This window comes from Vanacampus margaritifer, chromosome 9, assembly GCF_051991255.1.
Source record: "Vanacampus margaritifer isolate UIUO_Vmar chromosome 9, RoL_Vmar_1.0, whole genome shotgun sequence".
NCBI classification, from domain to species: domain Eukaryota; kingdom Metazoa; phylum Chordata; class Actinopteri; order Syngnathiformes; family Syngnathidae; genus Vanacampus; species Vanacampus margaritifer.
The window spans coordinates 7,910,320-7,925,131 of record NC_135440.1 but is presented as its reverse complement, the minus strand read 5'-3'; the positions used below and the strand labels follow the sequence as shown (position 1 = coordinate 7,925,131).

At 38.8% G+C, this 14,812-nt stretch overlaps 1 protein-coding gene across 14 annotated transcripts in view; it reads right to left on the bottom strand.

The window, feature by feature from the left end:
- Positions 1-430: 430 nt before the first annotated feature.
- The window catches only part of snap91a (synaptosome associated protein 91a), a 49,820-nt gene continuing 35,438 nt past the window's right edge, over positions 431-14,812 (bottom strand). For 7 of the 14 annotated variants that reach the window (XM_077575237.1, XM_077575240.1, XM_077575239.1 and 4 more), the window contains 12 exons: positions 14,168-14,251; positions 13,827-13,895; positions 13,401-13,559; positions 11,378-11,449; positions 10,044-10,238; positions 5,555-5,752; positions 5,449-5,467; positions 3,524-3,614; positions 3,344-3,433; positions 3,103-3,240; positions 1,915-2,011; positions 431-1,664 (listed from right to left, as the gene is read on the bottom strand). In XM_077575237.1, coding sequence (XP_077431363.1) covers positions 1,931-2,011; positions 3,103-3,240; positions 3,344-3,433; positions 3,524-3,614; positions 5,449-5,467; positions 5,555-5,752; positions 10,044-10,238; positions 11,378-11,449; positions 13,401-13,559; positions 13,827-13,895; positions 14,168-14,251 — 1,196 coding nt within the window. In that variant the 3' untranslated portion in view covers positions 431-1,664; positions 1,915-1,930. The remainder of the gene's footprint in view (positions 1,665-1,914; positions 2,012-3,102; positions 3,241-3,343; positions 3,434-3,523; positions 3,615-5,448; positions 5,468-5,554; positions 5,753-10,043; positions 10,239-11,377; positions 11,450-13,400; positions 13,560-13,826; positions 13,896-14,167; positions 14,252-14,812) is intronic. The other 7 variants (XM_077575238.1, XM_077575242.1, XM_077575235.1 and 4 more) reach the window with 6 other exon arrangements.

Genomic DNA, 14,812 nt, shown 5'->3' with positions numbered 1-14,812 from the left:
AACCAACTGGACAAATAAAATTATTTTTCTTGGACTAAAATGCTAGATTTATAGTCGACCAAAAATGGACTAAATATAAACGGGATGAGGTTGACTAACTATGTTAAAAACTAACGAGTGTAATTCAAACTGGACTAAAACTGAGACTAAATTTTAAAATGGTTGATAAAATTAACACTACTGCGTATCCCCTGGATTGGTCGCCATGCATTTGCATGCACAGGAACAAAAGGTAGACTTGAATGTGTGTGACGATTTTTACCACAATAGATTAGTGTCAGTGTCACTATTAATGCGGTAGCGCTATTGTATTGATTACATTGAAACTTTTGTAGTTTTCCTCAGTGAAACTCAATCAAGTCAACCTACATAAAGCAGAATCACAAAACATACATAAGTGTGCTAATAAGTAAGAAATGAGAGAGAAAAGTGCAGTTCAATCTGTCGTTTATTGCATCTCCAAGGGCTTACATGCACTGGGAAGGGACATCATACACAAAATAAATTAAACAAAAATAAAATTCTTATAACTCATCCATGAAAATGTTTCATCTGAATCCGATCTCTTTTGTACAACCTTACGTTTTTTAACTCAAATGGCAGATGAGATCTATCATGGTATTTCGAATGCAAATAGCATGTAGTCCAAATCCATATCAACACACACGCACAAACACACACAAAATGTTTTACCTACAGGGATTCTGTGTTGCACGCACGATCAATAAAATGCCTTACGATGACTCTGCAAATCCGAGATGCCAAAGGAAAGCAATCAACAAATAGCAGTGCCCTGTTACAAATATGTCCTTTATATCCAGATATTTGGTAATTGGGCTGTAAACTGCAAAGTCAGATAACTTCTTTACAGTAAAACAGATCATCACCAACAGTAGCCTCGGGCAGACATCATTAAAGACAACTGACACAAAACAGTAACATGGAAAAATAAGCCACAAATTAAAAAAAATAAAAATAAACAAAGCCTCAGTTGATGTTCCAACGTCTCACACAGCGCACACAATTTCTTTCATAATATACAATATAATTATCATATTTTTCCCCCCAAAATGACACTCACATGACTCCTTACAATTTCATGTCAGATTCACATTGATAGTTCTCTTCAACAGACATACAGTACAGAATATCGTCAAATTCACCTGTGGAGTCTATGTACATCAATCAGGACTTTTTTCTGTAAACAAGACACAACATAAATCTCAGGGACTTCATTAAGCACGCTCATCCAATCAGAGCAGAACAAAGAAGGGCTCCTCCCCCTTTATAAGGAGATGGGGGGGGGTTAGGACGCCAAAGTACAACCATCAGTCAACACAAGAAACAAATCCAACCACTTTCACTCAAGAACATTTTCAAGAATTTTAGTGAGATTTTGCTTGAGACGAAACGTTTAGAAACATCTACATGAGCACGCACTTGTACTTCTTTTCTCATATATATTCGTACACGGTTTATTATAATCTGCTATGGTTCACTTTCACAGTTTGTGCTACAACATCACACAGGAGAGGGAAACAGAAAGTGGATGGAGGAGGAGAGAGGCTCTTATGTCGACGAGCAGACAGAAGAGAGAGGACGGCCGGGCCGTTGGCATCCTGGAATCTTGACGGACGTCAGGTAAACGATGGGAGCGACACACTCTGGAGAGGAAAAGATCACAGTCTGCTCGCCTTATCTTATTCAAAGAAATATGAGACCTTCCCGGTATATTACCACTTGTTCTTTCTCTTATACATTGAAAATATCATTTCAAATTTAGTTTGACTTGTTTAGCATATCGACTGCCACCCATTCTCGTTAGCACAGTGGAGAGTCTGAGTGATAAAAATCATAACGATTCTTTCTGTCCACTTTAAAATGTCAGTGTGGGAATATATCACGACAACATACCCTTCTTTCATTTGTGTTATAAGAAATCCTTCAGGTCCAGTTCTGCCAGAGGATCCTTGGGCTTTTTGGGACTCTGGCTTGCAGGTCCAGGAGAGAGCTGTTGGGGGTGGGGGTGGAGTGGTCACATAATGATGGGTAAAATTCATTACAATAATGAACAATATTTTTTTATGCTACTTTAATATTTACTTTGTGTATTCTGCACAAATTAGCTATACTATACAGCGCAACCTCTTACGTTAACACTCCTGTGAAGTTGTGGGTCATATTAAGGTTACTTTTAATAAATAAAAATGCACACCCTAACCCTGTAACAAATTGTCTTTTAAGTTCCTTTAAATTAACAAAAAATGCTAAAAGAGGCACAAAACAAACATTAAAGCTGCTATGTAGATTGTTTCCCCTAAAAATAGTTTTACAATAGCCTTTTTATTTGACCATTTATGACTGAAACATCTTCTAATTAGTAGATTAACACCTTAGCTGTTCACAATGTGCACTCTTCTGTCCAATAGTTTTCAGACTGGGAATGTGACGTCATGTGCGCGTTGTGTATGTGAAGAAGGGTATGTGCAGTATGTGTTTTACTTCAACAGGTGGCAGAAGCGTTTCGAAATTGAATGTGCTACATTCAGAAGCTTTAAAAATGCTTTGTGGAATTTGGCACTTTGTGAAACCAAATTTCGGCTATTCTTACGAGTTTGTTTCTTTTTTGAAGTCTGATGAAGAATAAGAATGCCAATAAACTTATTTGTATAATCGACAAATACATGTTATGTGAAAAGCCCTAGCCTTTAAAAAATATATTTATATATATATATATATATATATATATAGTTTTTTTTTTGTTTATTTTATTTTCATTGTATACTTGTTCCTCATAGAATTCTGTGCTATAACAAAAGCTATAATATTGTATATATTTGTCTTTGATATAGATGTGTATGTTTGAAACAGTTGTTCAATAACTCGTGACTGCCACCTCTGGCCTAAAGCGGAACTGCAGCCTGTCCCAAGCTCATGCATGGTGAACGTGCGATCACTCAGATAAACTCTTCGTTGTATATTTTTTTACAATGGCAGTACAGCAAAGAAAGTGTTTATGCTTTTCAACTATTGTTAACCAATGTTTTGAAATCCAAACATTGATTTTTGAGTTTAGAGTTTGCGCAGTGCGTGCGTTCTTACCGGCGCTCCTGGTGCCGCAGCTCCTCCGGGTGCAGCTCCGACCACGCCCGCAAAGGGAGGTCTCATCATGGGCTGAGCCATCATAGGCTGAGCCATCATGGGTTGCATCATGGGAGCTCCTGGCCCTCCTGCAGCAGGCTGAACACAGTTCATGTGTTTTGTCAAATGGGGACTGTCGACAGGCTAACACCACAAAAACCAGGCAGATTTTTTTCCACAAAGCATGTTGGAATATACTCACCATACCGAAGGCAGGCTGTGCACTCATTGGTGGTACCATAGCTCCACTAGGGGGCGCTGCTCCAGGTCCGCCAGGAGCCACACCAGCCTGCTTGTAAATGGACATGTTGTAGTTAGGCTGACCTCCCCTACATGTTTAGGTGAAGTATGAGGTTTTCCTGTAGATGACAGTTGTCCTCACCATTGGGACACCTGGCGTGGTCCAGCTTGTGGGGGCCACATGAGGGGTCCAGTTGGCTCCACCAGTCAACTTCTTCTCACTCTGTGGGTCCCTACAGGATGATGATTATTAGATTGTTTGTTTTGTTTTAGGGGTGTTAGAAAAAAACGATTTGGCAATATATCGCAATATTACAGCGCGCAATTCTCGATTCAATATGCGGCCAAAACGATTTTTAAACATCAATTTTTTATGGAAATATTCAACAAAACGTCTTACTTAGGGTTAGGATTCACACATTAAGCATAGAAGAATGTTATATTAATGAAATATTAAGCCTTAATATTTTATTTCAGTGCTGTTCAAACATGAAATTTGTTAAATGTAGTGGCTCAGTTATAAGACTGAATTTTCAGATAAATAAATACATTTTCATACAAATCTTACAGTGTTCAAGTACAAGTTTACTGATGAGTATTTTTTAAATTTGAGTAAAATAAATAAATAAATAAAAATCGCAATAATCAATGTATATATATATATATATATATATATATATATATATATATATATATATATTTCGGGATTAATCGAATCCAACCTCGTGATACGAATCGAAAGGTACTAGGAAATTCACACCCCTAGTTTGTCTGCTCTGACTGCTTTTAAAAATGTCTTTTTTTTTATTACATTTGTTTTGTTGTGTTTATAAGTATTTCTAGTATGTGCCTAAATGAATGAAATGAAATAGTAGGGCTGGGTGATATGGCCCAACAAATCTAATCTAAATTTTTTTTGGGGGGGGGGGGGGGGGTTTCATTCAGGACGATTACGATTTTAATCTAATAAACCCAAAAACATTTGTGTAAAGGTTTCATTTATTCAAAAATAATTCCTGTGCAATAATAAAAAAAATTATGTATACTGATTCTAAATCAGTTTTAACATAAACTTAACATTCATAGTTTGTGCTTAACTAATTTGCTCCCAAAAACATATAAATGCGTTCTATTTTAAATGTTTGAAGTGTTGCAAAGACGTATCTATACGTTTTTTTAAATGTTTTTTTTTTTAATGCTTGAGCATACAGAAGGCTTTGATGTAGCCTCTCAACTGCAGCGAACGGGTGAAGCAATGGTAGTTATTACAAAAACAGCCAGCAGGTGGCAGCAGAGTAAAACAGCTCAACTAGGGCCATGTTGAAAAAAACTTAATTTACCCACAGTTCTAAACAGATTCGCGAATAATGATGAAACTTAGCTATAGTCTAATGCTAATTGCTGCGAAACGGAAACAGATAGAAATATAATTTTTCTTCCTAATAAAAGAAGAGACTCTAATCTTTCTTTTGGTAGCTTCCATGTTCCATCCTAGCAATAAATAGAGCACAATATTCTGTGAGCCTTGCAAAATCGGTCAAAATCCAGTAAAACAGCCGGGAGCTAAGGGGATTGCTTCAGTGAAAATGGCTGGGAGTGAATGAGTTAAATGCCACGATTAAGTAATTATTAGCTTTTGTAAACATGTCTTGTAAACTTTGAATTGTTCATACGGGCCAGCCACCGAACATGCACAACATCTAGGGGTGTGCATCACTCCAATAAAAGACGATTAGATATATATCGCGTTATATTTTGTAATTCAAAGATGTGATTCGGCTGGATTCAATGCACATTTAAATCGTTTTTTTTGTTACACCCCTCAAAACATCAGAAACATTCAACATGAAATGAAAGCTTCACCTGGAAAAAATGACGCATGCACGGAAATTGTTCAAAAGCATATAAACTTACAAAAACACGAAAATACAAAATTAGGACGTGTTTTGTCAATATTTGTTCCGATATTTAAACCGAAATGAAAGAACATCATCTAACCAAAAGACAGCTTTCACCTGACTCGCCGTAGTTCTAATAAATGTAAAGACAACAATAAGCAATACTTACTTTTTCTTCATTCCAAGGTCTAAAAGAAGACAGAAGAAAAAAAAGAAGAAGTGGAACTTTTGTTTTCATGCAAATGAGCGATGGTCCCACCGTACAATACACGTACCTCCGACCAGGTTGGCCAGCGAAGAGTCAAGATCCCCCGCAATGGTTTTGGTCGGGGGCGGGGTTGCGGGTGGAGCAGCTGCAATGTTTTCAACTGTGACGGGAGTTCCCATGCTGCCTGCCGCACTTCCTGTCGTGCTCCCCCCGGTGCTCTGCGGCGTTACGGCGGCCATCAGCAAGTCACCTAATCCATCAAACACTTGAAGAGACGGTGGGAAAGGCACCACATTAATTAAAAAGACCACAGATGACACGGCTGTTCAGCCCCAATCGAGGTGGAATGCAGGCAGTGGGCAGATGTGAATTCGGGACAGGATAAGGCAAAGGAAACAATCCGGCTGGAACAGTAACGTTAACCAAATGGGACAGTGGGACCATATTTGAAGGTTCAAAAGGGTAGTAGCAACAAATTGACAATACTACACCCCAAGCTTTTGCTTATTTATTTATTTATTGATTTAAATCGAGCTCTGATTTGTAACCAGGTTACATTATATTTTCCTTTCATGTAGAATACTGCGTTTCCCTTTCTTTTAAAATAAAAACACTTTGAAGGTTTTTCTTTTAATATATATAGAGAATAGACAGCTTTGTTTAAAAGCGATAAATTTTTATCGTTTTTAAACAGGCATGTTTTAAGCAGGGATGTGCTAAATTAAATTAAAAACTAAGCAAGTAAAATGCTACCAAAAGTTTTCTACTGTCGATAATGTTTTCCACAAATTCAACATTATTTCCTAATTTTAACCCCCCCAAAAAAAATTATATAAAAAGGGTAGGGAGTTCCCAGTGGAAATTTAAATAAATCCATAGATGAAAATTTCTCTGTATCTCACTGAGCGACAAATGCATGCGAATGTAGCGAATTTTGAGTTTTCGTCAGGGTTCGTAAAAAGATCTTCGCACAGTGAAAAATTGTCTGAACATGTTTAGAACTTCTTTGCAACAAGTAAACACTGTCTGTGAACATCTTACAAATCCTGATGAAAACCAAAAATTTGCTACATTTGCAAGCAATCACCGCTCAATGAGATGCCAGCTTTATCGGCCTTCAGATTCGTAAAAAGGCCGATGCCGATATTTGTCAAAATGGCAAATATCGGCACGATAATCGGTCTAGCCCTATTGTAGGATCATCTGCTCTACAGGTCTTACTATTAGTACAACAGGGATTATGATCTGCAAGACAAACTATTTGGGATTTCTCATCATAATCATTGCAATATATAGTTCCCAAATAATTGCAATATTATGATACAACATACTATCAGCTGCATCTTCGATTGCTTTTGGCTGAAAAATCAACACTAGAGATGACTGAGGGAAACAAATTCCACAAACCATCATTTTGTCTCATGCGGGAGACACGTAACGATTATGATTACATTTTAAACATGCGAATGATCCTTAAACACGAGGCAGACTTGGAAAAGTGCACATGCTGCAATGCACTGTGGAGTTCAACTCACCGATGACACATTAGAAGAAGCAAGCAAGAAGAAGCCAGCAGAGAGGAAGGGGTGAAGATGAAGGAGGAGGGGGAGGAGAGTGAGTGAAGCAAAAGAGAGCACGTGTGAAGCAGAAGAAAGCACAGCATATGTGAATGTGCCACATTCAAACCAGATAAGAGAGAAATCCATCAAATCATTGAGACCGAAAGCAGCCAGCGACAGTGGTCGAAAGCATGTCACAGTCTGCACCAGACAAGCTCTCAGCAACAATTGCAGGCAGCCTTCAAATTGCTACGTTTCACGGCACGAGACACTTCAGCACATGTACCAGCAATTAACTCATTCACTCCCAGCCATTTTCACAGAAGCAATCCCCTTCACTCCCGGCGGTTTTACTGTATTTTGACTGTTTTTGCAATACGGTCTAAACCGCATCCCTTTACGGTAATGGTATATATCACGGTAGAGAATTATTATTATTATTATTATTTTTTTTATATAACTTGCTTACTGGTTTACATAGTCCGTTATAGAAGATAAATAGATTTTAAAAAATGAAAGAATAACTTTACTTTGGATAACAACATTTATTGTGCATTTTTTTTTTATGTATATGCAGTATGGCTTGCAGTGTGCAGGCTAGCTAGATTTGATTTTGGGTGTGGTGGAGGAACTCGTGTGCATGCCACAAAAATAACAAAAAATTAATATTATTAGGGCTGCAGCGATCAAATATTTCTGTATTCAGTTTTCCTACTGAAAATTCTAGCGAATAATCGGGTATTTGGACAGAAATATATATTCTTGATTGGTTAAAGAACAATTATAAATACAGAAGACAAAATACACATTTGCACGTAATAATGATAAAGAACAACCAACTGGTTTTCATTTTTTATTATTATTATTTTTTTAAACTTAAAATGTAAATTGTGCTTTAGCAGCTCCCTATTTTTCTTTCTCAATCTCCCCCCATAGATTTTCATCTATGCGACGATAAGTGACATCAGAACCACAGTAGCAATTTTGGTGAACTTTAGCACTGCTAGCTAGCGTGGCTAGTGTGCTGCTGCTAGCTGGAAGCCTCCGTTAAACACTGGCAATATCAGCGCATTTATGTCTTACTGCTCTTAACTGGAGCTTGAACGGGATTTCAGGACAAAGTTGTGTTACTGCCGTCTGTCGCAAGTTTGGTGCCGTCACAAACTATGAATAGACGAGTTACACCAGTCCTTATGCTGCACTATGCCGAACCGACAAGCTTCCGGAAACAACTTCTAAATAAAAGCCATACAATGCATTTATCTCATACTACTTGGTAATGTGAGTTTTATTTAGGAATTAAGTTTCTCTCACCGCGTACTGCCATTCGCTTGACAACGACTTGAGTAAACAGATGTCACGTCCAATTTTTGCTGTTCTACTTTCTTTTCTGTAATGCGCACTTGTTTACAACTGACATTTTATGCACTAGGGCTGGGAATCCTTGACTGTCTCACAATTCGATTTGATTCAGATTTTTGGGCCTGCGATTCGATTCAGAATCGATTATCATTTCAGAACGATTTTAGATAAAAAATTATTTGATTGACAATGATTTCTGCTTCAATTTATAGATATGCAAAGAATTGTCATGATCTACTCCAGTCTGACTCGCTAATGCTAATTAGCGCGCTACTCGTGGCACTTTCATCACTCAAAAGAACGACTATTCATACAAAACGCTTCAGGAATGTTTACAGAGAAGCATCTTAACATCCTACACTGCAAAAAAACAAAAAAACTTTTGTTGGAACAACTTGATCATGACTTTTTGCTTCTATGTGGCTACAACTTAACAGTGTATCAGAACAAGCGGAACCACACTGCCCCTAAGTGGCCAAATCATGTACAACATGAATAGTGCTCCCAATAAAGTCACACACAAACAAGACAGGGCAAGACAGTATAAAATAATTCAAATAAAATCAATTTTAGGACATTTAAAATCGATTCTGAATCATACTAAATGAGAATCGGGATTCTTATGAGAATCGATTTTTTGGCACACCCCTATTATGCACGTGTCGACACTCAACGTTAACACTAGGAGGCACTCAACGTCCGGTATGTTGTGCGAGCCGATGTGCTAGCCCTAATGCGCTGTCATCGACCAACATGCGCGGTAGACTCAAAATCTCTACCTTCGGCAAAATTTAGCCCTACATGCTACCAAAAGAAAGATTAGTCTCTTCTATTATTAGGAAAATAAGTATATTTCTATCTGTTTCCGTTTTGCAGCAATTAACATTGGAATATAGCCAAGTTTCATCATTATTCACAAATCTATCTCAAATTGTAGGGAAATCAGCTTTGTTTCAACATGGCCCTGATTGATCTCTTTTGCTCTGCTGCCACCTGCTGGCCGTTTTTGTAATAACTACCATTTCCTAAATCGTTCTCTGCAGGCAGTTGAGAGGCTGCATCAAAGCCTTCTGTATGCTCTAACATTTAAGTGACAGTGTGTAGAAATGTTTGCCACCTAGTGGTAAACTAACAGAATGCAACAACCTAAATTTAAAGCACGTGCATTTTGCAGCATGTGCAAGAGACCACACTTCGCAAGTCAACCACCAATTACTATGTCCGCAAAGTTTGTCTCCTTCAAGTATCTGTAGCAGAAAAATGGCAGAGAAACATGTCAGCCTCCTGTTAGGTGAGGCCTGACCCATGTAACTTAGTTAGCAATTACTAGACCTACAACCATATACAAAAATGTACAGTGATAGAACATATATTTTTTGTATTTATTGAACTTAATAAATACTGAGTTAAAATGAATAAACATTGAAAAATTGAAAATTTCTACACTGTCTTTTGGACACTCAAAACATTCAAAATAGAACGTATCTATACGTTTTTGGGAGTATATGAGTTAAGCAAGAATGTTTAAGTGATACGTTCAACAGGTTTACATCACCTCTTTTTCAAGTTTTTTAAGGGTTTCATTTATGTCAGGAATGGTCCTGACATAAATGAAACCCTTAAAATGCCACTCACTTGAAGCATCAAAGCCCCCAGAGGCTGTGGCAGGTACCATTGGTACAGCTGGCACAAGGGGTGTCGGAGATGGAAGTGAACCCAGAGCTTCAAAACCCGACTCAAGAAGATCATTCTGGACTGGAGCCGGAGCTGGAGCCAAGGCTGGGGCCAGGGCCGGGGCAACGGTGGGTGCCAAGGTGGGGGACATCAGGTCTAATCAACAGACAGATAAGAAAGTGATTACCATTTGCAATAATATCCATCCATCCATTTTCTATACAGCTGGTCCTCATTAGGCTTGCAGTTGAGCTGCAGTCCATCCCATCTGACTTTTGGCAAGGTACAGGTGGTGTCCAGGGAGGCACATATGATCATAGGGGGGGTACACATTAAAGCAGCCGCAAGCCACACACTCTGCTAGCTTGATGCTAATGCATAATGGAGAACTCCATAGATGTGCTAACAAATAGCAGCTACAGTATGTTCTGATATTAAAACAGGAATAACTGTATTATGTTGCTACCCGGGGGACAAGTCAAGCACATCAGAAGGAGCCATGTTGAATTCATCATGATGAACTGTTTAGGGGTTCGGGTTAAAATATTCTACAGTGCTATTTTCCATATAAAAAAATTGATTTCCATTCTTTTCCATGGGCAAAAATGCTAAGATGATAACATAAGAGAAATTCTAATTTACAAGGAACAAAAAGTCGTATCTCAAGGCACCATCTTCAAGCATAAGCCTATTATTCAATTATACAATATTATTCGCTGCCAGGTCCACTGGGAGCAGATCGAGGTTCAGTGTCTTGCTCAAGAACACTTCGACATGATCACCGCGGGTGAAGATCGAACCCACAACCTCATGGATGGGAGACCACTACTCTACCCCTGGTATAGAGTGGACCGGTGCATACTCGCACTTTGACCTCAGATTCCTTTTTTCAATAAAATAAATAAATAAATGTATTTTTTGGCGAGGAAGGAACCCTTGTTTTTCATGAAAAACACTTGTCAATGCAATTATAATGGTAGTCAATTTTTTGCAGATTTCCACTATTTGCCACACTGGTCTGGTCCTGATCCCCCTAGAATATCAGGGCTCCACTATCTATATCAGGGGTGGCAAACACTGTTCCTCAAGGGCTGGAGTCCTGTATGTTTGCGATGTTTCCCTCCTCCAGCACACCTAAATCAAATGATCATTATCAGGCTTAGATGATCATTTGTTTCAGGTGTGTTGGAGGAGAGAAACATAAAAAACATGCAGGACTATGAGCCTCGAGGACCAGTATTGCCCACCCCTGGTCTATACCTGTATTAATATTCTGTAACCGGAAACAGTTGTACCTCCCAACAGGTCACCTCCAGGTCCCCCAGGAGCAGAGTTCTCAGTCTCCTTCACAGAGCCACCAAAGGAGTCTGGAGGGCCATCCAGTTATCCACAATGAAACAGAGGGTGCAAAAAAGAGTGACAAGTCAACACAAATACACAATGGCACGATGGAATTTGAGTTCTTTCAATTATAAACATTGTTCAAGTCTATATTCACAAAGGCGTCTATGCGCTCAGCGCATCTTCATTTTTGTGCCGGGGAAATTCTGACCATTTAGTGACAAAAAGTAGACTAGATTATAGACTCTCTAAGTGGTAACGCAGGTGGTGTAACAGAATTTTGATGGATTTGATCGAGGCGCAGGCAGACAGATTCTGAGCTCTGCGGCCATGATGTCATCGTATTACATTCATCCTTACGACAGTAGTGTGGGTCAATCCCTCTGAATATTATAGAAATCAATTCATAAAATGAATTATTATCAATATCATCTTATAAATATTTTTAATAGGTGGCGGGGAAACATGGAGGGATGCACGCGGGAGTGCAAGGTGGTCTCCAAGTTATCCACAAGTGGAGATCTTTTTGCAGTTCCTTTTACTGTGAATGTACTTTGTGCGAGCCGATCTCCTGCATGGACTCGAGCTAGCCCTTCCGCCACGAAGACCACGCGCCTCTCTCTACACTGAATTTAAAGCTGCTCTATGTAAGGTTTTGCCCCAAAATAACTTGACACTAGCCTTTTTAACTCATTTACTCCCAGCCATTTTCACTAAAGCTACCCCCTTTGCTCCCGGCTGTTTTACTGGATTTTGACAAATTTTGCAAGGCCCAAAGAATGTTGTGTTCTATTGCTATAAAAACATAGAACTACCAAAAGAAAGATTATAGTCCGTTTTGCAGCAATTATCATTAGAATATAGCTATGTTTCATCATTATTCACAAATCTATTTAGAACTGTGGATAAATGAGCTTTTTTTCAACATGGCCCTGGTTCATCTCTTTTGCTCTGCTGCCACCTGCTGACCGTTTGTGTAATAACCACCATTTCTTCAACCGTTCTTTGCAATTGAGAGGCTGCATCAAAGCCTTCTGTATGCTTTAGCATAAAAACAACAACATATAAATACGTCTTTGGGACACTTAAAACATTTAAAATAAAACTTAGTTGTACGTTTTTGGGAGCAAATGAATTAATGTGATTATTTTTTGTCGTTCATATTATCTCCAACATAGTCATTTTGAGTAGTAGTGTACTCAGAAATTGTGAGTATATTTTACACTCTTATGATTAGTAATTTGTTGTAGAATGTAATCAGAAATTTTAGGAAAACTCTACTCAACATATTCACATTTTTCATAAATATTGAAGTAATGTCATACTCAATCACACTGTATATTTTAGATGTACCCAATTAAAGTGGCTGCAAATTGTTACCCGACATTTATTGGGTAAATTCTATAGTGGAGAGAGCCTCTACGATTGGCTGGGAGTCGGTGGTGTTCCATCCCACAACGACACAAACACCCTCTTCTATCTGCGCTAGTAAAATATACAGTATTTTGAAAAGTTGTCTCACTAAAATGTCCCCGATAGTCAAGAATGACCCATTTATGAACATTGGACAAAGTATGCTAAATTACACTCTAAAACCAAATGGGTCAAAAGTAACCCAATTATGGATCAAAAATGGACCGATCCGCTTTAACCCGTGGGCAGTATTTTATTTTGAAATGGCTTGGTCAGAACCAACAAAAAGCCAAAAAATGGTCACAATAACGCCTAGGGGTTAAGGGTCAACTTTCTGGGTTGTTTTTTTTACAAAATGACCCAATTTTTTGACCCAGGTAAAGGATTTAAGCAATATTTATGAGTTGTTTTACGCTGAAAGATTGATTTTTTGACACAAAGTTGGGTCAAATTGACTCAAGTAGAAGATCGGTCCATTTTTGACCCATGGTTGGGTTATTTTTGATCCAACAGTTTTTAGAGTGTATTACTTTGAAGACTGCATGAGGTCGGTGTGAGACAAACCTAGCAGGTCAATAACCGGGGTCGGCTCTGCTTTGGGAGGAGAAGAGACCTCCGTGGCAGGATCAGCAACGGGAGCAGATGTCGGAGCAACGACAGGAGCCGGAGCTGAAGCAGGTGCAGGCACAGGGGCAGGAGCGGGGGCAGGTTCCGGAGCAGAGTCTGAAGATGAGAATGAGTTGAAACCAGACAAACAGACAAGGAAAGCAGACAAATTAAAGCGAATGAAAATAATCGCATATTTTTCTGTGACCGGAAAATTAGTATCATGGCACGGCTACCATTCTAGAGCAAAGGAAGCAAAGCAAGAAAGCAGGCTTTCATGCATCTTTACCACCTCTTTTTAACAGTGCTGCTCATGACGAGTGGAGGCTCGCTGCACCCTTCATGGACAAAATCAAGCCATTAAAGTAACGCTCCTGAACTCACCGGTGACAATGTCTCCAGAAGGAGCCGGCTCAGGCAAAGGAGAAGGCCCGCGTGAAACAGCAGGGAGGTCTAATTGACCAACGCAAGCACGAGGCAAGAAGAAAATGGTGGAGGTCGGGGAGCAAAGAAAAGTATTAGCATAGCAGGTAGAAACAACGCAGGTAAGAAAGCAGCCTTGGGTGGGAAAACACGATGCTTGTGGGTTTCATGCACAGCTCTCATATCACTATGGGAGGAAAACAAGACGTGAAGTGGCAGAGGAGTACGCGTTTGACAGACGAGTGGGCGTATGGTTTCAAACAGGTTTCACACAGATACAAGTGTATCATCAGCTCATGTACCTGCACCAAAAAGGTCTACGCTAGGAGTGGTAGCAGCTTTGGATTCTGTGGTGGGACTTTGCTCAGGCATAGATTCAAGCACATCTAGGACACACAATCATAATATGTGCATTCAGATTTCAAGTCCAACGCAAACACCAACAAATGACCACTTGTGAAATGTGGGAAAGCAAGAGAGAGGTCCGAGGATATTGAATGCAATGTAGAAAAAAAGATCACATTATAAAGCAAGGGAAATATGGCGAATTAAAAACATTACAATTGTACTTGTGACTGATAGTAATTCCCAATACTATAGTCAACATTGACATATTATATTTTAAATCATCACATTTTGTTGTGCAAGGGAAAGTACGCAATATTTCATTTCATTTAAAGTGCATGAGAAGAATCGTCTAAATGTTAGTATTAGTTTAGGAATCACAGCAAGTGCAGCCATCTCTGCTGATAAAAAAAAAATAAAAATAGAAATGACTAATAAAAATCCAGAAAGGTAAATTATGATTTCCCCCAAAATTTACAGATAACGATAACGGCAATATGGTGATATCGCTATATTAAAACTGCCACAATATCGTCACAATATTAAAGCAGCATAAAAAAAAAAAGTCAGCTTGATTTCCATCTAGAGCATAGGTGTCAAAC